At 41.0% G+C, this 25,458-nt stretch overlaps 2 protein-coding genes across 2 annotated transcripts in view; one reads left to right on the forward strand and one right to left on the reverse strand.

The window, feature by feature from the left end:
- Positions 1-5,791: 5,791 nt before the first annotated feature.
- LOC126380742 (uncharacterized) lies at positions 5,792-23,974 on the reverse strand. Its single transcript, XM_050030344.1, has 6 exons — positions 23,917-23,974; positions 13,137-13,340; positions 11,079-11,147; positions 9,926-10,060; positions 9,048-9,121; positions 5,792-5,988 (listed from the first exon to the last, which is right to left on the reverse strand). Exons 1-6 carry the CDS (start codon positions 23,941-23,943, stop codon positions 5,895-5,897), a joined length of 603 nt encoding a protein of 200 aa, XP_049886301.1. The 5' UTR covers positions 23,944-23,974; the 3' UTR covers positions 5,792-5,894.
- LOC126380726 (STE20/SPS1-related proline-alanine-rich protein kinase-like) overlaps positions 19,108-25,458 on the forward strand; it is a 32,494-nt gene continuing 26,143 nt past the window's right edge. The window contains exons 1-2 of the mRNA XM_050030320.1: positions 19,108-19,261; positions 22,577-22,672. Of these exons, the coding sequence (XP_049886277.1) occupies positions 19,197-19,261; positions 22,577-22,672 (161 nt within the window). The 5' untranslated portion in view covers positions 19,108-19,196. The remainder of the gene's footprint in view (positions 19,262-22,576; positions 22,673-25,458) is intronic.

Here is a 25,458-nt window from a genome sequence, read left to right on the forward strand (position 1 = left end):
TCTTGTATTCGATGGTTTAATGAGCTGATAGGTACTTACATTAATATAGTACGTTGTTTGCTAGTCGTCTAAACGAGACAATCAAGTTGACTTTTTTTAAATCAAATCAAGTATACATATACTTTATTGCACAATAACAGGAACATACAAAAACTTACATGATAAAAAAAACATAACTTAAGCTCACGGCTGTCTTCGCAATACACAACACATACAGCACAAATGGGCGGACTTATTACTTTAAAGAAATTCCTTCTAGGCAACCAGAATGACAATGTGAAAACATAACTTAAACTCACGGCTATCTTCGCAATACACAACACATACAGTACAAATGGGCGGACTTATTACTTTAAAGAAATTCCTTCTAGGCAACCAGAATGACGTATAATTATATACAATTTGCTGCCATTTATTTCAAAATCGATTAGAATTTTGTGGCTGCTAGTAAGTATACTACGTAGCAGCGCAGCGCCACGCGCCACAAGAAAGTGTTTTTATTTCCGAAATATCTATTTGTTTCTTCTAGTTTTTTTTTAAGATGACGTAAGTACAATTTGGTACGTATATTTTATGGCCATTGATGATTGATTAATTGGAAAGTACAATATGATGGTGCTGCCAAGCAGTATCACACTGTTTATGGTGTTTAATCTGTATGGTGACAAGGATTGTGGTCATAGAGCCCAAAGTAAATAAATGTCAAAGAGGAATTAGTCTCTATTGTTTTTTCAAATAAATTTACTTAGTCCAAACTTAGTCCATCATGTTGAAATGATCAGAATATCCCATCAGCTGAAGGAAAGGGGTTAATAAGGCCATAGAAGCAAATCATCTAAGAAGCAGTTTGACATTTGCGCTTACAAGAGTAGGTGCGTAAGCAATATTGTTTTTTAGATGAATGTGGCCTTTTTAATTAAGTACCTGATCATTTATTTTTGTCACTGGATTTTTGAAGAAACCTATGATTTCCGTCTCCTTCATTTACGCCTCAGTTGCTTACACCAACTCCCCTTTGACTCCATCACGATGCTGCAGTACCTACGGATTGGTGGAGGTGTTTGGGCTAATACCCCCGAATAAACGGCTTAACGTGCTTCCCGAATCGGAATCATCATACTATCAGGTGATGCAGTCCAATATCCTTGCCAAATTACACCTCAACTGCTATGCTCCATACCCCTTCTGGTTGATAGAGGGGAGCTCTATGTCCAGCAGGAGGACGGATGGAATGTTATTTATTTTCCATTTTAAGAAAATAAAACATATATATTTTAATTTATTAAAATATTATTATTATTTGTATGTCGTTTTCATATCTCGGGCCTATGGAGTCCCGGACTTTTGGAAGGCGTACGTGGGGCCGAAGCCAACGACAATTTAATCTAAATGTTATTACTTATTATTTTTTTATTTATATTTTAATGTTGGATCATCTGTGAGAGCGATAGGCTGATCCTCTATCATCATACGGTTTATCATTATCCGCCTTAGGACTATGTATCAAAAGTGGCTGCAAATAGTTTCTTGATTATTTGTAGTTCTGCCCGCCCCTTCGGGGAATACGGGCGTGAGTTTATGTATGTATGTATGTAAGAAAATACTTATGTTTATAAAAACCATATAAGTATTTTCTTCATAAAATGTCAGGCCTGCCTGGCTGCTCGATACTAGATACTGGACCAGGTTCGGTGTGCTTTATTTTCTGTTCTGAGGTATGGTCAATCATTCCTTTATATGGTTTACCTCATAGTACAATCCACACGCACGATAGAAGCAGATGATACTTACACTTGATTATACTTCTTCTTAATTTACAATTTTCTGATGACTATAGCGGAGTTGTTTAAAAGTAATCTCGTATAAACAATATATTAATTGAGGTAGGGTTGTACTGTTAAAAGCACTACAAGATACCTCACTGAATAAGTTCGGTAAGGAATGTTTAAAACTAGAGTTTGCTACTTAGTATAATATGGCGTCGGCTTAATGACAATACATAGATCGAAGAATTTCTCATGCACAGGAGCAGGACACGGTGGTGTAATGGTTAAGACGCTCGTCCCGATTTGACAAGAGCTGTGGGTTCATGACGCGTCGAGACAGATTTATTCGATTAACCTATTGCTATTTTTAGAAAAATATGCTTAAAATAAGTTACAACATAACATACATACATTAACTACAAAAGCAACCTTCGGTGTCAATCTTTTATTCAATTTCCGTAAATATGCTGAAATTAAAGGTTCAGTTTTTTCCCAAGAGCCGAAATATAGAAATATACTTACTAAGTCTGACTGAAGGTGACTTGATCATTTGTCGGGATTACCTAATTGATTGAACCATAGTCTACAAAATATTTTTACACGTTTATGTCCTACCTCACGAACATTCCACGTGTTAATTTTTGTGACTCTAAACACCGGTCAAGGCAAATGCAAGGCAAAAGATCACGGCAAGTTTTTTCTTCTAACATAAATTATAATACCTATAGATTTTTCTACACTCAAAACTAGCAAACTAAATCCGCAACAGATACAAGGTGATCCTCTACGGTGAAGTCTGGAAGGAAAAAACAAAACGTAATTTTCGATATGGTGCGCCAGAGGGCGCGCAGAACTTTTTTTTGACGTGACTTATTGTAGATTTGCCGCAGGTGGCATTAACTACTTGACCGGATAAATGGGGAGCGCTGAAGGCTCTCACCCGGTACAACGTTTAAGACAACACACCTGAGGGTGCCCAGTTGGGCGCGAACCTCGGCTCAGGGCGTCGTCTGAGAGGAAAAAATATTTGAAAGAATCAATCGACCCTAGTGGGTCGATAGCGATAAGCGCTGATTGAGGGAAGTCGTCGACCACGCCGGCGGGGTCGGTATTGGGGTCCTAAAGCGCAGAACTGCTCACCAAGCTTCCCTTCAAAACGCATTTCTCGGGATCGTGGATTTTCCTCACGATGTTTTCCTTCATCGTTGAGTACGTGTTACTCTAATATTATGATTCATAACATGGCATCACGTATATATCCCAAGAAGGGGTAGGCAAAGGTGTATCGTTTACACTCACTCGTCGCCAGCTATGAATACTCCCATTTAATAGGGTGGGAGCCTATTGTCATTAACCGGGCATAAATGTCAAACTTAGTATCTATTTAGACATATAAACTAATCAACTGTTAACCACACCATTATTATGATTCTGATTATTGGTGGCTCTGCCCATCCCGATAGGCATCTACTTACGGTAATGTAAATAATAACATTTGCATAACTTATAACGAAACCTTACATACATTAAGACAACATTATTATGAGCGCCGTTTTTTAAAAAGATTGTCAAAAAGTTCTTGAGTCTACAAGATGCAGTTTAGTTGGATTAGTTGGGTGTCAACTGTCAAGGTACCACCAATCCGGCGGTCCAACGCGGAGCCCCGTGTTGCCCTAAGTGTACCGGTTGATGTTCTTTTTTACTTATTGTAGATTTGCCTTAGATTGGGCACAATTTGCTACACGCTTGCCAATAGGGAGAGAGTAAATAGATGCATTATTTGAAAGTTTCTCTTTACGTGATGTCGGTCGCACTTTTTACAAGTCTTTCTGAAGTTCTCGCTTCATAAGGGCCTCATAGACCTATTATAATTATATGTTACGGCTAATACCCGAAGTGCGGCTACACCTAGTTTTAGCCGGTTAGAACTAGGTGTAGCCACTTACTCTTGGTTAAACCTAGTGCAAGCCGATTGTTTTCGGGTAAAACTAGGTGTAGCCGCACTTCGGGTATTAGCCGTAACATATCTATTAGGTATCCAAAGGTACTTACAATTACAGTGGCGTGACCGTTATAACACAGGCGCACATCTAGAGGTATTTTTATAACTTAACTGTTACATACCCGGTAAGTTTTAGATATGTTTGAAGAGTCCACTGGATCAGGGTAGGGAGAAAAGTCTCTCAAAGTTCTTATATTGGCGTACGCTCATTACTGGGTACCTTTGCAACCTATATCAGTACTTACGTATTTTAAAATAGTTTTACAAAATATACTTTATTTGCACACAACATACAAAACAAGTTTTACACACATGGACGAATGGATACAGTAAAAAAAACCAAGTTAAATTAGTTTTATTTCTTAAAATGCAAATTCTTTTAATAAATTGTTTTTTATGTAAGTACTTAGGTAAATCGTTGTCGGTCACTTTGTCTGAAAGTCGAAACAATGTTGTGAATGTTTCGGTCACCTTGTTTGAGATCACTAATCATCGTTGAAATCTTTAAGGTGTTTAGTTATATAGTAACTGCATCTCTATATCTCTATAGCGGTTCTAAACGTATATTCGTGCATATAATAAGTATTCTACGTAAAGTACAGCAATTCTCCGCTCCCCACCAGCGGCTGAGCTGAGTTTACCTCACCCCCGTCCCTAGGTCTTACTTTAGTCTTCAATGGTATGGGCGTCAGACGTCACACACGCAGATGCGCGTGTGCGATAACATCAATGTAAGTGTCTATGTAAAACGAGGTTTTTTGTATGAAGTATCCTGGGTATGGCACAGGGACCATTTGAATAAATTGTTGACATGCGGTAATTATCATTATTATTATTGTAGTTCTGTTATATGAATAAAACACAAATGAAAATATTCAAAACCATATTATAAATAATACACAAAAGGTACCTAATTTACAAGTTAGTGCGATCATTGCGGCACTCTGTATACCTACATTATTTCGCACACATAGAAAGCTCGCAACAAACAACACTAGGTAGGTACAGTCATGAGCAATATAATGTACCCACTTTAGGACTCTGTCGCACTAACATAAAATATTTGATATTTAGTGAGACTTACAGTTCAATTTGTCAAAAAAGTTAATGTGACATGTACACAAAAACGACAGCACACCGCACATTTGCAAGAACGATCGTTGCGATTATGATTTATACGTGTTCTACTATATCTATGTGTACCTCATCTTGTTATTGTTATAATTTGTTAATCTGTTACCTATTATAATCGACGAATCTGCAGTGCACGGTAAAACCTTTTAAGTTTGTGATGTACTGTACTAAACATGATAATGTACTTTGTAATTGTTTATAATAAAAAAAAAGTCATTGTCCTTTAAATACGTATAAAAATTTTGATGAGGTTTCAACGACCATCTGTTAAGAACCACTGCCACACACACACACACACACACACAGTATCTACATTCAAACTTTTCGCTGACGGGCCTCATACATACATAAACTCACGCCCGTAATCCCTAATGGGGTGGGCAGAGCCACAAGTAATCAAAGACAACTTGCAGCCACTGTTGATACGAAGTCCAAAGATTGATATGATGAACCTTATGGTGATAAGGGATCAGCCTATCGCCCATAACATCAAATAGCTTTTACGGGCCTCATAGATCATTCATATTCAGAATCTTATTCGGAATTCAGGTACCTACTGTTCAAATACCGGCTGGTTCAAATCCTGGGGGGACACATCACAAAAATACTTTGTGATCCCTAGTTTGGCTATAGGACACTACAGGCTGATCACCTGATTGTCCGAAAGAAAGATGATCCGTGCTTCGAAAGGCTCGTTAAGCCGTTGGTCCCGGTTACTACTTACTGGTATAACTTAGTAGTCGTTGCATGAGCCATGTCAAGGGCCTTTGGCGGCTCAATAGTAACAATGAGACCAGGATTGGTAATCCACTTCACAACCCATACGATAGAAGAACAAGTTCAGAATAAAAAGATAAACGAATTGTTATTCCCAGCCAATTTTGGCGTTTGTTTATTCATAATAACTGATATCGTTTACAAAAATATACGTATTAATATAATGGATCATATTTCGTTGTAACGTGGGTAGGTCGAGGTTTGTTCAGAAGTCTTCAGAGGTGCAGGGTCATATCTCCCAGTTGGTGGACAGGCCACATGCATTCGCAGCCAGCGGGTATCACCAAGGTTTTTGTCTCCCAGCAGTCACTAAAAGCAAGGATTCTATAAACTTTCAAATGCAAAATCAAGTAATTCCTGTAGACAACATTACTACAGATTATATCACTTTCCAAATAATTTTGATACAATCTGTCCAATAAACGTGATAAACTGGATAGAATAGATCTGTTATTCCTTAGTCGACTTTTGTGACATGATAATTCACAAAACTTCAATCTATACTTATAATAAATCTGTAGAGAGGTCAATTCTGTACATTAAATATTTTTTCAAAATAACTATCAGGGGGTGATAAGTGATCGATACTGATGCCAAAAATGCAATCAGTAAAATTTTTGTCTGTCTGTCTGTCTGTCTGTCTGTCTGTCTGTCTGTCTGTCTGTCTGTATGTTCCTTATAGAAACAAAAACTACTGGACGGATTTTAATGAAACTTGGTACAATTATTCTTCACACTCCTGGACAGGTCATAGTATACTTTTCATCACGCTACAATCAATAGGAGCAGAGTAGTGAAGGGAAATCCTTTTGTATGAAAAATCTAAACCACTCAAGTTAGACGTTTGAAATTTGGCATGCAGGTACCTTAGATACCGTAGAGGTGCACTAAGAAAGGAATTCCCGAAATTCCTACGGGAACGGGAATTAGCGGGAAAATCCTTTTGTATGAAAAATCTAAACCACTCAAGTTAGACTTTTGAAATTTGGCATGCAGGTACCTTAGATAACGTAGAGGTGCACTAAGAAAGGAATTCCCGAAATTCCCACGGGAACGGGAATTAGCGGAAAAATATTTTTGTATGAAAAATCTAAACCATTCAAGTTAGATGTTTGAAATTTGTCATGAAGGTACCTTAGATACCGTAGAGGTGTACTAAGAAAGGAATTCCCGAAATTCCCACGGGAACGGGAATTAGCGGGAAAATCCTTTTGTATGAAAAATCTAAACCACTCAAGTTAGACGTTTGAAATTTGGCATGCAGGTACCATAGGTACCGTAGAGGTGCACTAAGAAAGGAATTCCCAAAATTCTCACGGGAACGGGAATTAGCGGGAAATACCTTTTGTATGAAAAATCTAAACCACTCAAGTTAGACATTTGAAATTTAGCATGCAGATACCTTAGGTACCGTGGAGGTGCACTAAGAAAGGAATTCCCGAAATTCTCACGAGAACGGGAATTAGCGGGAAAATCCTTTTGTATGAAAAATCTAAACCACTCAAGTTAGACGTTTGAAATTTGTCATGCAGGTACCTTAGGTACCGTGGAGGTGCACTAAGAAAGGAATTCCCGAAATTCCCACGGGAACGGGAATTAGCGGGAAAATCCTTTTGTATGAAAAATCTAAACCACTCAAGTTAGACGTTTGAAATTTGGCATGCAGGTACTTTAGTAAACTTAAAGCTTAGTTGCAACAGGATATTACAAAATTCCCACGGGAACGGTAGTTAGCGGGAAAAAACATTTGTATGAAAAAATCAAATCTAAATAAAAGGAGAAACTGACTGACTCAGTGACTGACATATCAACGCATAGCCTGAATGGCTAAATGTAGGCATTTGAAATTTGGAAGGGACATAGCTTAGGTACCGTAGAGGTGCACTAAGAAAGGAATTCCCGGAATTCCCACGGGAACGGAAATTAGCGGGAAAATCCTTTTGTATGAAAAATCTAAACCGCTTAAGTTAGACGCTTGAAATTTGGCATGCAGGTACCTTAGTTAACTTAAACCTTAGTTGCAACAGGATATTGCAAAATTCCCACGGAAACGGGAGTTAGCGGGAAAAAAACATTTGTATGAAAAAATCGAAACCGCGTAAGATAGATGTTTTCAATTCAATTCAATTAAATTATTTATTGCATTCCACGTAGTACAATGGGGTGTTACATAGGCATAGGAACTAAAACATGGACCCTGTAGGGCACAGCAACGTTGAAGGGAAGAGAGGAAGTGTGTATTAAAATTAAAACTCAATGAACAATCAATTAAAAAAAAATCAATTCAATCAATTGATTCAATCTAGCATGCATGCATACCTTAGTAAATATAAAGTTTATTTTTGGCTGTATTTTGAAAAATGGGAGTTATTGGGAAAAAAATTGTATGAAAAAATCTAAACTGCATAAGTTAGATGCTTGAAATTTGATATGCACTCCCACACACACAAAGATCTCTCTCTTATATAACACGCCACGCGGACGAAGTCGCGGGCAAAAGCTAGTGTACAAATAAGTCTTGTGCACCTACGTTTGAAATCTTAGTGTAGTACATTGGTGGTTGGCACTTTGGTTGTTATTTTCTTTTTTTTTTCTCATATTGAAACTAGAAGATAAAACTAAAAGCTATTTGAGGACCTCAAATTGAGGTTCGAAAAATAATCAAAAAAATATTTTCCAGCGTTTGCAATAGTTTTGGTTTATTAAGGCCTATTAATATGGTTTAGATAGCACGTGCAACTTATTGGGAATAAATAATGTCAAAAAGAGGAATTACTCTTATTTCCGTTGCATTTTTTACAAAAGCAGCGAAAAAAATATTTTTGACTACACCTCTCACATCACAGAGCCCAAACGCCTGCCCGTAGTGGCGCGGGGCTTTCGAACGCATCGACTAAGCTCGGTAGAACGCGCGAACTGCCGACGTGACTCGTCTTGGGTGGGGTACCCGTCTTGGGCTTAGGTACTTCCCCTATGTTTGTTTACTCAAATATTATGGGGAACTGTCAAAATTTAAGAACAGTAGGGACAGCTGACGGAAGAAATAGGCAGATTTATCCTCATTTTTTAAGTACCTACCTATAGATACCTAATACTATCCAGTCTTCTCCGTGTCGACAACGACTATGGTACATTTTTTGTCCGATACAATGAAATCTTAATACGTCATTAAATTATTTGCTTAAACGAAGAGATAGAACAGTTGCGTTTAATATAACAACCTGTGTATCCGTAGATTTATATAAAAACTATTTTTAGAATGCCTAACTATTTGCGAAACAGGTTTATATTGTATTATTATATAATATTATGTATAAACGTGTTAGTAGTTGTATTTATAAAGGTCAGTGGTTAATTATAGATATTACCTAGGATAGCGTCTCCGTGTCAGGTGTATAGTTTTATTCCATTGAACACACGAAAATCCTAGACTGGAACATATCTGAAATAGAAAGATTCATGTAGGTAACTTACTACCAAAACTTCAGCTTGATTTTGGACTCTGATTGTGGTTAAATTTTAATTTTATTATGGAATAATTATTATTATCAGAAAATGAAATGATTTGATTTGAAAAACCACAACGTTGTTACTCCATCACGGAGCATTCTTCACCACGAAGATACCTAATATATTATAGACCCGAGGCAATTTATGCAAGTTCTTTTCCTAAAGTGACCTCAGCGGGGGCCTTATTTCAACACACGCGAATCTAAGCTAATCGGCTACGTTATGAAACTAAAAGCTAAATATAGACTAGAAAGTCTATCTATATAATATATTATTGAGAGTAATGTTTCTAAAAGAGTTTGGTAATCTAAACCACCTTGAAAGTCTACACTGTGTCTTAATTGATGATCAGCACCCGAAGCACGGTGCGCGCATATCGAGCCAGCTTGATAAAGTAAATATACAAATTATATTTGCACGTTTTTCGCATCGTGCCCGACATGCATGCACAGAAAGCTGCAGGTATTGATGTTATTATTTATACCATTTATACTTATTCAGGCAGCAAAGAATCTTGTGGATATGGGCCGAAATACACGAGAACTAACTTAACTGCTATCACGTCCACGTCCACTTTCACGTCTGCTGCTTGACCAATTTGTATGCAATGAGACACTTACAGTTGGTTAGGTCTTTCTATGAACGAAATAGTACATTACTTCATTAGCGTATGTCTTTCAGATTCAATGTGACGTCACGAAACCACCACTGAATACTATTACTATTTGTAATTTACCTCATTGGTGACCCCAACATCCTCGACGTTCGATGAAAGACATCTGACTTCTTCATAGTAAGCTGGTCTGTATTCGTATTCGTTGGTATTCAATCGCTTGATCTTCCTCTCCAGATGACAGATAGGATAGTGTTTCTACGAATTGAAAAAGGATTAGTTTTTATGTGTCACTTTCAAGGCCTTTCTAGATTTCAAACATTATGTAGAGTCCGTACCACAAAACCAGTCCCGCGGCCGGGGCCGCTGGCATCTTAATTATAATTGTGACTTTGTATGACTTGTCAATTAGTTCCATTAAAATTCGCGGGACTTGTTGCGTGACACGTACTCTGGTTATGGACAAATCGGTGTACATAACGTTCTGGTCGATCCTGAAGCTGTATAAAATCAGGCCCGTAACAGCCATAAATTAAAAAAAAGGAATCAGCAACTATCCTTATATTCGTCCTAAGTTGAAAACTTACTAAACCATTGGTTTAAAACATCGTTCATCGTCTTGGGGCATCGTCACTCATTTTGGGGAAGTAGAAGTGAATGAAGGACCTATCTTATAGTAACAAGTTACTGTCCCATCAGGTAGGCAATTAAGCAGGCTGGGTCGTAAATAACTGTTGTAAAATAAGTATAAGTAGGTAAAAAATCAAATAACAGAAAAAGTACTTCAATAAGAGGACAAAGTTATGTTTTTTTTATGCGACTGCCGACTTTATATCACGAACTGGCGAAAGATAAGTAGTTTAGAATTGAATTACTTACAAGCGTAAAAATAGAGTCCCCAATACACTACTTACTGAGCACAATAAATGATTTAAAATCACGACACTTAAAAATCATTTGTCCTACTCCAAATGAATTGAGAGAACAGTGTAATCTAATAAAAAAGGGATTGAGGTGTCTTATACATTTTATTCATTTACGCTATGGTTTTTCGTAGTCGTTTGCAACTTACTTACCTAAAACTTCTGGTTAACATCTAATGACGAATTTATCATAATAGATGCACTTTTCGCAACGTAGAGGCAAAACGTTGCATGCTTTATACGAGAGGTTTCATTTAATCAGTCACTAAGCCCAGTAATATTATTAGAATTTAAAACTCTGCGCTCGCACACAAAACATAAATTCATCTCTTGTTGATTATAAGTTATCTCACCTGCGCTCCCAGTTGTCTCAACTCTCTTATTCTTTGCCCTTGTAGTGTCTCCGTATACTCAGGCAAACCCTGTAGTGATAACAAACAAAATTAAAATCGAAATCCTAAAAGGATTTCGGCAATATGGCTCATCTATGACGTTGGTTTAAGAGAAAGCTCAGTGAAGCGTTCATCTTGCGATGGATGTACCTATAAAGGATAACTAGCCCCATTGGGAATACAGTTGTGAGCTTAATAATTGTTGTGTTGTGTTTTAATAGCCTGCCATAGCTGAATAGAATCTAATTCTGTTATCAAAACATAGAATAATAATATTTTTATGCCTTCAAAGCATCCAGTACAGTTAATTCATTAACTTTAGATACGGACATTAAACACGTGTACGTACTGGTTGCGGTCACGTCATTAGGGTTTTGAGGTACGTACGATCCATGGCTATTCTCAAAGAAAAACTATTAGGGTCACCGCACATTATGCCCGTTAAATCGCTTCTTCCGCGTTCACCAGAACCAAAGCCCGACACTCCATACGAAAATCTCGTTCTTCGAATATAAAAGATAAATATTAAATCGAATCAGACAGTCCGCGCTCTCTTACTAAAATACAAAAGTGGCCATCAGGGTATGATAAATCAAGTGCCCCTTCTATACGTAGTATTTTGTTTACTCTGTGCTGGAGGTAAACAAAATTTCAGTTCGTTAGCATAGTGATGTATTAGTCGAGATTAGGTCTATCGATTCTTTTCGTGAGCCGTGGTAGCAGGTCGCAGGTTCGAATCCAACACGGGCCTAAACATGATTGTCGAATTTGTTTTCGAATTCATGTTTGGATCATAAATGTTTATCACGTGCCCAGCGGTGAAGGAAAACATCGAGAGGAAACCCACATTTCCGAGAAATGCATTTGATCTAACCTGTATTGGACTGGTTTTTATCCCTTTGCGGGCTGGAAGGTCAAACAGGCAGTCGCTTCTGTAAAAAACTGGACCTGTCAAATCTTCAGGTTAGGTAAGCGGACCCCGTGAAAAACGAGACAATGCTAGGGTAATGTATTCTTTTCTATCTAACAGTACATAATATTTGTATGACCCAGACAGGTTCAGGGTTTTATAGGGTTTCCTTCTACTTGTATTTGTATGTATTCTTGTATTTCTTCTACTTGTATTCTTCTATTTGTATGTAGTTCACCATGGATTCCAGAACAATTTAGTAAAACGTAAAATCTCTAGATAAACGTAAAATCTCTAGATAAAGTAACTAACAGAACAAGTTAGTTACTTTATCTAGAGATTTTACGTTTTACACGATGCATCGTTATCCAGCGCTAAGTTTAGAAAGAGCTCTAAAGCTTATCTATACACTTTTTTATAAGTCTCTATTGCATCTTTTTCAATAATTTTATAATCTGTTTTGTAGGTATTTTACTTTCTATACCGGTCTGAGAGTAAACATAAAACATTCAGCACTTTATCTTTCTGGTACAGGCTTAGCACACAGCCCCAGCATAAGCGTCAAAATGGCGGAGCCACTGTTTATCGTGTATAGCCTTTGAATGAGAAAGATACTAGATTTTTTAGTTTAGTAAAAGTAAACGAGTGAGTACTAAGTATATCTGGCAATATGGAATTTCAACATTAAGCTATTGCTCCCGCCATTTGGACGCTAATGCCTCAGCGCTACATTGTAATTGTAACGCTAGTAAAACTATTAGACTAAGAATTTCAAAACTAATACTTAGGTCGTAATTATTTTAGACTACAATGTACAGTGTATGAAGTGAAAGGAGCCTGTAAATACTGGCAAGGTACTTAAGATTTTTATTGTCTTAATAAACTATGTATATGTATGTATTGCCAAGAACATGTATTGTGCTACCTGTAGCATTAATAGCACTAATAACGCGTGTGCTATAGGACTAGCCTGTTTTAATTATAAAAAGAACATTAAAGTGCATATAGTCAGGAACAACAAATGAACCAAATAAATGACCCTTGAATCGAAGCACCAGTTTACTTTGTAAGAAAACATACTACAAGTATTTAAAGATGAAGTTAATAACCTCATAAGATTCTTCACAATCCGCTTCTTCTGAGTAGCTACCTCTTGCCATCAGACCTTGCCGGTTGCTCTCCAGTCGTCCGAACACTGAGTTCAGGACTTTGTCAGGGTTAGGAATCCTCAGCACATGCTTTATGAAGTCCCGTTCTGATTCTTCATTTGAAGATGACAACGTTGAAGTCAAACAGAAATACATCCATAGCGCCTGTGATAACAAAAAAAAATAACACTGAGGAATCTGTAAGAACGATTATATACACTGTCATCTGTATTTATATTACTCATGTTTAAGCAAATAAATTATCTTAATCTTTATCTTTATTATTATAACCATATACGTCCCCTTCTAGGCACAGATCTCAATCAACCGGAGGGGTTGTGGAGCATACTGCAGCAAGCTGCTTCAGTGCGGGTTGGTGAAGGTGTTTTTTTTTTTTTTTTTTTTTTTTTTTTTTTTTTTTTTTTTTTTTTTCCGGCTCCTCTTGGGGCGACAATCTGGTCTTCGGGGTCTACTTCTCTCCCAATGCTCCGTTGGCTGAGTACCAGCTATTCCTCGATCGTTTGGGGATAGCTATTAGAGGAGCAACTCAACGCAACGTGATCGTGCTGGGCGATTTTAATGCCCACAGCACAGCATGGGGATCCCCGGAGACCGACGACCGCGGCGAAGCGGTTGAGGAGTGGGCGGCATTGTGCGGCCTTGCGCTGCTCAATTGCGGCTCAACTGACACGTGGGTGCGAGGGCGGAGTGGGTCCATAGTGGACTTAACGTTCGCTAGCCCTGCCCTAGCATCGCGCGTGTCAAATTGGCGGGTTCTTGATGATGTGGAGACCCTATCGGACCACCGCTACATTACGTTCGAGGTCTCCACCTCATCCGGTGATTTCATCTCCCGTCGGGAACGGGAAGCCAGACCATCGGTCTTCCCGAGGTGGTCACTCGTGCGCCTCAACGAGGAGCTGCTGGAGGAGGCTGCGATTGTCCAGTCATGGACCATGCAGCCCAATGATCCGGCAGAGGTGCACGAAAGCGCAGTACGATTCCGAGAGGCTTTGACGCATATCTGCGATGCGTCAATGCCTCGAGCCAAGAGGCGGCCCCCTACACGAGCAGTGTACTGGTGGACTCAAGATATAGCTGATCTGCGCGAAGCTTGCGTTGCGGCGCGTCGAGAGTTCACCAGGTACCGAAGACTTAGAGCTCGTAGCGAAGAAAGGGAGGACCTGCTGCATAATATCTACAGCCAGGCCAAAAAGTCCCTGCGATTGGCTATCAGCAGGTCCAAAACCCTTTCAAGGCAGCAGATGCTGGAGGACCTCAATAGGGATCCGTGGGGGCGTCCGTACCGTGCGGCGAGATGTAAATTTCGCCCACAGGCGCCCCCGATCACGGAAACCTTACAGCCTCAGCTGTTGGACGATGTGGTGGGGGCTCTGTTCCCGGACAGACCTGCTCACACACCTCCAACGATGGCGGACTTCCTAGAGGAAGACGAGGCTGAGGAGGTTCCTCCACTAAGGTCGGTGGAGGTGCGCGCGGCTGCGCTAAAGTTGCGGGCGAAAAATACCGCGCCCGGACCAGATGGTGTCCCGGGTCGGGTCCTGGCATTGGCGCTGAACCAGTTGGGGGCTCACCTAGCCGAGCTTCTCGACGCTTGTTTAGCGTCGGGCCAGTTCCCGGCTTGTTGGAAAGAGGGACGTCTAGTTCTCCTCAGGAAGGATGGGCGCCCTGCAGAGTCCCCCTCTGCCTACCGCCCTATAGTCTTGCTGGATGACACGGGAAAGCTCTTTGAGCGGATCATTGCCTCCCGTGTCACCCAGCATTTGACTAATGTAGGCCCTGATCTGTCAGACAACCAATTCGGATTCCGAGTGAGCCGATCGACCATTGACGCGATCACTCGTGTCAAAGCTCTCTCGGAGGAAGCGGTTGTCTCTGGCGGCGTGCTGTTGGCGGTGTCCCTGGACATCTCCAACGCATTTAACACCTTGCCGTTTGGCAGTATCCAAGAGGCAATCCGATATCATCGGTTGCCTCAGTACCTACGGAGACTGATCGGGGTCTACCTGTGCAACAGGGAGGTCCTCTACACCGGACGGGATGGCACACTCCATCGAAAGGCCATGGAATGCGGAGTTCCGCAGGGGTCGGTCCTAGGGCCACTCCTGTGGAACATCGGGTTCGATTGGACCCTGCGGGGCGATCTTCCCTCGGGCCTTAACATCGTCTGTTATGCAGATGACACTCTGGTCACGGCCCGGGGGGAGAGTTACGAGGAGGCGGCTGCGCTCGCTACAGCTGGCGTTCGGCGGGTAGTAGGGCGCATCGAGTCGCTGGGCCTAAAGGTGGCCCTCAACAAAACCGAGGCTCTGTGTTTTCACGGTCCTCGGAGGGGGCCACCTGCAGGTGCCAGCATCGAAATCGGTGGCTGTCGGATTGAGATAAAGCCTCAGATGAAATATCTGGGACTTTACCTTGATCCGAGGTGGAACTTCCGAGAGCATTTTCGGAGATTGGCACCCAAGCTAATCAGCACCGCGTCTGCTCTCGGAAGGCTACTTCCAAATCTGGGAGGTCCAAGTGCCACGTGCCGCCGATTATACACCGGCGTAGTACGCTCGATGGCACTGTATGGCGCACCGGTGTGGGTCGGGGCTCTGACTAGCCCGAACAAGACCTTGCTGTACCGAGCACAGCGGGTCATGGCAGTCAGAGTCATCCGAGGATACCGCACAATCTCGCACGAGGCGGCTTGTGCACTTGCGGGCACACCTCCGTGGGACCTTGACGCCGAGGTTCTCGCGGAGATGTACGTGAGATGTGCGGAGGCCAAGGAGCAGGATGTCGGGCCGGACTTTGACGAGCTGGCCAGATGGAGGAAGCGCGCTCAAAACAATCTGCTGCGAAGATGGAGGCAGCGATTGGAAGAGCCATGCGCTGGCCTGCGGACCGTGGCGGCTGTTCGCCCAGTCCTCAAGGAATGGGTGAACCGACGCCACGGTTCGCTTACCTTCAGGCTGGTACAGATACTGTCGGGGCATGGCAGCTTCGGCAGATATCTGTGCCACATAGCCGGCAGGGAGCCCTTGGCAGTATGTCACCACTGCGCCTGCAGTGACGACACAGCCGACCACACGCTGGGGGTCTGTCCAGCGTGGGCGCAACAACGAGCAGCGCTTGTCACAGAGGTTGGAGGCGACCTCTCGCTGCCAGCTGTGGTCATGGCCATGGTTGGCAGCAAGAGAGCCTGGGACGCGATGGTCTCCTTCTGCGAGGACGTGGTGGCGCAGAAGGAGGCAGCGGAGCGGACAAGAGAGGACGACCCCCTCTCTGCTCCTATCCGACGCAGAAGAACTGGGCGGAGAAGGGGGGTATTTGCTCGCCAACTCTTGCCCGGTTAGCCCTTGGGCGACGGGAGCGGGGAAATCCCGTCGCTCAATCCATCAAGGGCTGTGGAGGCTGTGATCTGCCGTGTGTTCCCGGCAGATCACATAATATCGGAGATCAGGATGGACTGCTCCTCCCATCCTGAACCCAGGGAGAGTCCGAATCGGACGGCGCCGACGGGTGCACGGAAGAGTGTGCCAACGTCCCCGGACACCCGCCAATCGGCGAACGGAGTGGAACACCGAGGAGTTTTAGTGAGTAGGAGTCTCACATAACCCAGTCGCTTTCCCCGGGCGGCTGGGTATCCATGACGGATTTCTCCTCGTAAAAAAAAAAAAAAAAAAAAAAAAAAAAAAAAAAAAAAAAAAAAAAAAAAGGTGTTTTTCCGGCTAACAGCCGGGACCAACAGCTTAACGTGCCGTTAAGGCGCCCGGAATCATATTACTTTTTCGGACAACCAGTTCAAGACTGCAAAACCTTTACCAAACAAAGGACAGTCTCCCAAAGTGATTTTGACGTGTCCCCATTAGGAATCCAACCCGGACCAGATCGTGAGCCTAACGCTCTAACCACTAGACCACTGAGGCTGTTGAGGGTTGAGAGAAGAACGAAACCTACTAAGTACCTTACTTATGTTTATCAAATTAAATGTGAATTAATTTATAATTTATTTATTTTCAATGAATAAGATATTTTATTGTTTTTATATACAGGTGTTATTGGCATTGTAACGAATATTGATTGGGATGATTCAGATCATGATTCCGAGTTGATATCAAGCGGAATTTCCTGTCGGAAAATTCATGAATATTTGAGTGCTTTTCAAAGTTATTTTCAGTTCCGTTACGATGTCAACTAACCATGTATAAAAGTAAGTAGGTATCGAGAGAGATAATCAGAAAACCACCCTACCTTCTAGTGAAATTGGTAAAAATGATACAGGCAGCATGTGATCTTTCTTAGTGATAATGGCAAAAAAAAAACTATTCTGCGGTGGATTATTTATTTGGGAAAAATATTTGGTTAAATCAAAGCATAGGTACTTATAATTAAGAGTAGGTATTGCCTAAAATTCAGGACTCGACACCAGGGGCGTAGCCACCCGCCATCGATGCTGATCCATCGAATATGCGCAGACAACGCAAGATTCGTATAAAATCACAACCCACATTTATGTACCGAGAATCGCTTGTCAGGTCAGATAGATTATAATTATCATGACTAATAAAAGTGCTCCCACACTGACTGACGTTCAGCAACGTCTCTAGGCGCGTCGGATGTGGGAGCAATAAAAGACATGTTTCGAAACTTTTTGATACGTTTCACTTGACGACTCTCGTACCTCGTACGTAACGAGTACTTATAAACATTTCTCAAAAAAAAATACTATTCTATTTCCAACCAGTAAAAACAAACGTGTCATGTGCGTTTCCTGAAAATTCAAAATGGGTACTAGCACACCCCGGACACTTCATACAAACAACCTCGTTTTACATAGACACCACACATTGACATTACAGTACACGCGCATCTGTGTGTGTGACGTCTAAAGGCATACGATTGAAGACTAAACTATGTCCGAGGGGTGGGGGGAGGTAAACTTAGCTCAGATACTGGTGGTGAGCGGAGAGTTGCTGTTCTATATGAAGTATTATTCCTTCTTCTATGGTACTAGATAGAAATACCTAATTAAGTACCTATTAAAATAACTACCACCGAATATATGTCATCGAAGATGATCGAACATAATATATACGTAGTGATGCATTCGGGAGCAGATGCGTCTCGACAACACAAGAACGGTTCGTTCAGCTGATTAGTCGACACTGGCGCACTGATTGGTACCTATTACGATGTTGGCCTCCGCAGGATGCCAGCTGCCGCCAACATTTGGATGAGTTCTTAACTTTATAAAATATCACGCCACCAAAAAGTATAAACAGACATGATGTCTGCCATATTTGCATTATTATGTAGGATGCTTTTCAGAATGTTATAGCTACCTACATTATTTTGCAGGTGCTTGATAAAGCCTGTTGACAGCGTTGGTATAGCAGTTTAGTCGTTCTTTGTGCTTGGGATGTTATAAAAATGAAGCGCAAAATCGATTATTATCTCAATCCCACGAGTAAATCTCCATCCCGAGGCGTGGTCGGAGAAAAATATTGTTTGATTAGGTAGGTACTTAAGGCTGGGGCATACAATTTCGTTTAATTTCGATGTATATTAGCAGGTCGTTTTTCGAAATAGATACAGAAGGAAAGGAAAGAAATGCTATAATTTATATAAAAAAAATCATAGTCCGTTAGCTTAGGATATCCGATGTACGTTGGCTTAGGATATAGGAAGCTGTCATCAGATTTTTAGCTTTACAGGTAAGTACTAAAATTATCAATAATTAAAACGTATCAGCACTAAATAAGCTAAGTATGCTGAACAGCCAATATGTCATATCATGCACTTGTAAACAAGTCTATCTAGCCCTGCGCAGTCGCAACTTTGGCCCGTGGGTCGCTCTCACACTTGTCCAGTAAGTACCTCTAACCTCTAATATCATGCCCGTACGTCACTCTTGCACCACACCTTTTGTTGTTCAGTTCAGTCACATATTCAATTAATTATTGTGTAGGTCACTACAACCTATATTACATATAGTGATATTGTCATAGATTTATGAGAAGAAAGAAAAACGGCATGTCAGCTGAATTCAAGAGCAATGTGCCGCTATTTTTTAAAGGGTAAGTTGTATTTTATTAGCTTCATCGGATACATACACATAAATTATTCTTGAATATACCTACTAATAGTCGGGGGCAATTTAAAGGTCGCAATTTTATAGGCATTCATTATGAGTAACAGTACCCATAAAACATGTAAGTAGTCAATAAAAACAGTACCATCTTCTAATAAAGTGTTTTGCCCGTGTAATACGGAATACTTACACAGTACCTATAGGTAAATCACACAAGATATATTATATAGTAGGTAAGTGAATAAGTACCTACCAATAATTTTATTTCGGCCATAAAATATATCGGTATGGGTACCTAAGTTACATTTATCGTGCGGCTTATGCAAATGTTATTTAAATTTCCGGCACAAAACTGGTGTGGAAATCGGAAGTCTGGACTATTTCCTTGATTAGCTACGTATCAAATTGATTTTGATGTCTCTCGCATTTAAAATTGACTTATTTGTTTTCTGAGAGGAATGATTATGGTATGAGGAATGGTCTGACAAGAAAGATCATTAATGTATAATTAGGTTGATAGGTAGGTAGATAACAATGTGAAAACTTACAACACTCAAGCGTCGATACCTATTTGATTGGAAATATTCTTAATTAATTTTAATGTATTTTTTCTTATCGCTTTCGCTGCGATGCGCAAATGGCAAAAAAAAATAATTTGAAATAAAATATATTTTTTAATATTAAAAAAACTTATGAGATTATGTAGAGTGTGCTGGCCGTGAGTTAGTATATGGTCGGTTTATTTGAATTTTCGTATTTTGAATGCTTTGAGAGGAGTCGTTTGTTTTGGCTGATAGTGGCTGATAGATTGCAGCCATTGCCCGAGGCTGAACACACATTTTTCTCCTTCTGTGAAATATATTAGTCTTCTGAGGTCCGTCAGACCTTCAGAAAAAGTTTGTTCTTATACATAAATTATTGCTCTGCTCATTAAAAAGTGATTGCAATACGTACCAGTGTCTTATTTTATCTAAGCATGTCCCAGCCATAGTAAATTCTTAGGTACACGTTGGATCCCCATACACAACGTTACACCTATGTCATTATGGTACGAGATATAGCATGGTTGATTGATTTGTAGTCTTTTTCTTATCGTGTGGGTTGTGAGGTGGATTACCAGCCTCATCAACCCTGGTGTCAGGGTTATGATTGAGCCGCCAAAGGCCGATTACTCACTTACATCAGTAAATAGTAATCGAGACCAAAGGCTTAACGTGCCTGCCGAAGCACGGATCATCTTACTTTCGGACAATCAGGTGATCAGCCTGTAATGTCCTACCAAACTAGGGACCACAAAGTGATCACTTGGGGCCTCCGGATCGTGAATCCAACTTTCAACCATTAGACCACTGAGGCCGTTGATTTGTGGTAAAAAGATATTTCTCAGGGGTCAACAACGTTTAAGAGCAATGGGTGCATAAACGTAGTGTATCCGTAGTCCGATGTGCATACTTCGGACTTTTTTTTGTGACTTATTGTAGATTTGCCGCAGACGGCATTAACTACTTGGCCGGAATCATATTTTGGACGGATGCGACTTGCAAAGTTAGAAACCATATACCTAAAATAATTTGCATTGCATTGACCTATATGGTCGAGCGGTCGGGATTTTGTGTCCTATTTGCCGAACCCTGATCTTAATCGGTTAATCGGACACGCATCCGGTCATTCCATATACATAGGAATTGCGCAGCGTACAACCACTTATCGACTTTAAGATACTTTAGGGTCTATCTTTAGAATGGGCATCCGTTCCTGATGAAGGCCAGGTACAGGGTTCTATCCCGAGAATTTTCTCGGAAAATCTGCAAAATTTGCTCTCGGGGGGAAAGGGAAAAGGGTCGAGAAACCGACAAATTTTACAATTCCTAAACTTCTTTAAACTTTCTGCTCATGTCGCTTTGCTTCTGTTGAGAGTGTGTTTTGCGGTACCAAAAATAACGTACCTTTTAAGAACCACCCCGACGTGGCTGTGCCCCGATGAAGTTGGTTTGTTTGACGGCACGTTAAGGGACACATTGGAAATTATATTGAATGTGTCCCTTTCCGATGACCAGTGGTGCCAGGCATCGTTACCCATACGGTATGGGGGCCTTGGTGTGAGGCGTGCGGGGGACGTGGGCTTGCCAGCCTTTCTCGCGTCGGCGCATGGGGTTGACAACCTTGTTTCTGAAATTTTAAATTCCCATGGAGACAAGGTTACGATACCTTTTGTTAGCGATGCCTTCGCGAAGTGGACGGCTCGCGTTCAGACTGCGTCCATGCCGGATTCTCCGCGGGTGCAGCGCGCGTGGGATGATGTGGGGGCTAAGGCCGCACTTGCACGACTCGAGAATGCGGCTGTAGGTGCAGAGCTGGCTAGGCTCAAGGCGGTATCGAGGGCTGAATCGGGAGCGTGGCTGCAGGCGTTACCTTCTCCTCACGTGGGAACACTGCTTGACGATGACTCTATGCGTGTGGCGGTAGCTCTCCGCATGGGCTGCGATGTTTGTGAACCTCATAAATGCATCTGCGGCTCCATGGTGGAGGCGAGTGGTCGCCACGCGTTAAGTTGCTGTCGGTGTTCAGGTAGATTCCCGCGCCACCACGCTCTCAATGACATCGTCCGGAGGGCCTTAATATCCGCCAACATCCCATGTGTGTTGGAGCCGCCGGGGCTCAGTCGGTCTGATGGAAAGAGGCCAGACGGCCTGACTATGGTGCCTTGGCAGAGAGGGAAATGCCTACTTTGGGATGCCACGTGCGTCAGCACTTTTGCCGCCTCGCACCTCAGCCGAACGGCACAGACAGCCGGCGCCGCGGCGGAATTTGCCGCGAGTAGAAAGCGGGAGAAATATTCGGCCCTGGAGGGCAACTACCTCTTTGTGCCACTTGCGTTCGAGACGACAGGTTGTTGGGGGTCGGAGGCTATAGCTTTCGTTAGGGAGGTGGGGCGAAGGATAAGTGACAGGGGGTCGGATGCTCGTGCGGGTTGTTTCCTGGCGCAAAGGTTGTCCATCGTCATACAACGTGGTAACGCGGCAAGCGTGATGGGGACCTTTGCGCCCGGAGCCACCCGCGGGGGCTTATTTGACTAAATAGATTGTTATTGTCTATTTTACCCACTTTAGAACCCTTTAGAACCCTGTCGCACGAGGCTTACTCAAAAAATTTAATGTGACATGGTTGCAAAGTGTATACATATTAGTACTCGTGACCGTACGTAATGACTGCCGTACGTTTGGTTTCATAGTGCATGTTTTAGAAAGATTTCGTGTAGGATTTATGTTCGTTTTACTTATTGTATTAAAAAATGCCGCAGGCCGCGGGGGTTGGAGGTTCGTCGGAAACATCGAGGTACCTTCAGATTGGAACCAATATCAGAGAAAGGAGCGCCCTTCAAAAATGGCACTAGCAGGTTAGTAATATTTATTTTTGAAGAGTATTATATACCTCATTATAACCAATAAATCCTACAAAAATTAAATTAGCTGCACGCGTATGTCTTCCTAGCTGGATAAAGATTTTTTTCTAGACATAATTACTATAGTCATAAATACATAAATGCTTACCTACTTTCACGCGTAAGACACAACAATAAACAGGAAGTAAAGTATGCGACTCTAATTGCTAAAGTATCAATTCCTTCCAAACAACCTCACACTTTATAAGGCAATGAAAGAAGGGTGAGAGTCTCTAGCGCTCCCCATTTGTCCAACCAAGTTGTTAATGCCCTAAGCGGCAAATCTACAATATGTCACGTCAAAAAAAAACTATGAAAGACAAGCAACAGCGGGTTAATAGGTATCTACATTTTTTGTTATAGAAAGTTTACTTTTACCGATAAATTAATATTATATGATGGTAAACTTTCACTTAAGGACTGTTACAATGTAATGTGTACCGTGTGTACGTAATGGAAACCGCGAAGGGCTTTAATAAAATTTAATCTTATCCAGCCATTCTGGCATCTACTTGAATATGAACGGGCTTATAGGTATACGCTACGCTGTGCGTTCATCATTGTAGTGCAAGTCTTAATGTATGTGAGAAAATTAAAAATGATAAAAACTGGCCATAAGTTCGAGTCAGACTTACTCCCGGATTCCGAACTGAATGAAAAGGTACCCCTACTTAGGACCTTACCTTTTTCTATGATTTAACTATTTAAGTATGTAGGGACCTATGCCGTTTTATGCCGGTGCGCTAGATCTACTTGTACTTCGAATGAATTTGCTTTAGAAGCTTTCATCATCATCGTCACCAGCCCATTAACGTCCCCACTGCTGGGGCACGGGCCTTCCCTACGGATGGATAGGGAGATCGGGCCTTAAACCACCACGCGGGACCAGTGCGGATTGGTGGTTATTAACGACTGCTAATGCAGCCGGGACCAACGACTTAACGTGCCTTCCGAAGCACGGAGGAGCTCGAGATGAAAACTTTTTTTTTCTGTGGTCACCGATCCTATGACCGGCCTTTGTGAAAATCGCTTAACTTCAACAATCGCAGACAGAGCGCGTTAACCGCTGCGCCACCGAGCTCCTCTCTTAGAGGCTTTACGTAACCGCAAAAATGTTTTCAAATTACACAACACCTCTTGGTGCTCTAAAACTAAACATGGTTAGAAATAGAGTAGGTATACAGTAGTAGCTTACTTACCCTCAACACCATATATTTCGGTGACATGATGGAAATTGACTAACTTGCTTCACCCTGCCAAATTCAAATAACTTATTTTTCCCGCTGAAGTCCTATTTATATTAAAGGTTCGGTATTATCTCAATCCGTTACAATTGTCGAAGTGTTTTTTGTAAAAATACGTCAATGTTAATCTGTTCGTTAACAATATTATGGATACGAATTTGAGAAATCTTAAAATTGGCCTATTTGTACTTACATAGATACAGAAGCAAATGTTTAAGTACTCGTAAGTATACTGTTTTATGGGGTAGGTTGATCTAAATCATACATACATAAGCTCTTGCAAGATAAATTAAGTACCTAAACCTCATTGAACTTTTCTGATCTTAATCGACTATACAATACCTACCTTATACCAATTTCAGTACCTATCTTTCTTATAAAGCTAAATGTTCAATATCTTCCATAATAGTCGCATTATAGTAAAAACCACGCAAGCGCCTTTTTGTAAAATCACTTCGGATGTCATTTTTTACTAAACTTCGCAATAGGCAATGTAGTTTAAATCCAGATAAAAAATCTTATGTACCCGGAATGAAAATACTTACAAGAAATAGCAGCATTAGGATGTGATATTTCAAAAAGGCGCAACCCTATTTTTTTTAAATTAAGTACTATAAATGTCCATGTGCTAGAGTCATTGGCACTACTTTTGACTCCGCGTGCTTAGGTACTTACCTACTTTCAAAAAATGTATCAACACTAAATCAATATTGTGATGGTACTAACAAGTAACAGATTACATTTTCATTAATCACAAGTAGCTACTACTAAGTAGATGTACTTAGATCATAAAAATGTAAACCAGCTACCTAGTTATTCTACCTATAATGGTTTCGACATTTCGGAAACGGTCATTGAAAGAGTTAATAATGTAGAAGTAATTAAAGAACATAGTAATGCTTACGATTTTATGATAATAGTAACATAATTATAATTGTCATATTGCTCACATATTTTGTGGTCGGCTACTAACCAGTACACAAGCTGTAAAAAACAGTGTTTTACTGCCTTCCCTGTTAGTTGGGTTGTAGCTACACCACATTGTATTATCAAACGATCAAATCGGTTAGGGCAGTTCAGAGCCCTGCCTATTATTATACAAAATAAACAAAATTACATAGAATCATAACTTTAATTACTTAACTTCTGGGTTACTTAGGGCTACTAAGTATAAATAGATAGGTATATGTATAATTATTTTTAACATATTAAAGTTGGTATCTAACCAGCCATATAACTCTACATACCTAGTCGTATGATTTTTCGAGATATTTTAATATAGTATTAAATTTATCGAAAAGGTTCAACTCTGATCATAGTTTTATGAGTGTTCGTAAAAAACCTACCAAATTAGGTTAATTCTGCTTTGTACCTCGCCTGGTTGTCCGCCTCGACCTACTGTTCAAAAGGAAATCAGATTAGAAAAGAACCACAAGTTTTTAAGGGTTCGCCGTGGTATCGAACCACTGTATATTATGAGATATTTTGAGAAATATG

Source organism: Pectinophora gossypiella, chromosome Z, assembly GCF_024362695.1.
Source record: "Pectinophora gossypiella chromosome Z, ilPecGoss1.1, whole genome shotgun sequence".
NCBI lineage: Eukaryota > Metazoa > Arthropoda > Insecta > Lepidoptera > Gelechiidae > Pectinophora > Pectinophora gossypiella.

What these genes read in the sequence shown, in the direction of transcription:
- LOC126380742 (XM_050030344.1), bottom strand. Translation starts at nt 23,943, where the DNA reads ATGTCACCGAAATATATGGTGTTGAGG. An exon ending in ATTGTGAAGAATCTTATGAG is followed by an intron (nt 11,148 to 13,136) that starts GTTATTAACTTC and finishes TTATCACTACAG; the next exon opens with GGTTTGCCTGAGTATACGGA. An exon ending in TGAGACAACTGGGAGCGCAG is followed by an intron (nt 10,061 to 11,078) that starts GTGAGATAACTT and finishes TTCAATTCGTAG; the next exon opens with AAACACTATCCTATCTGTCA.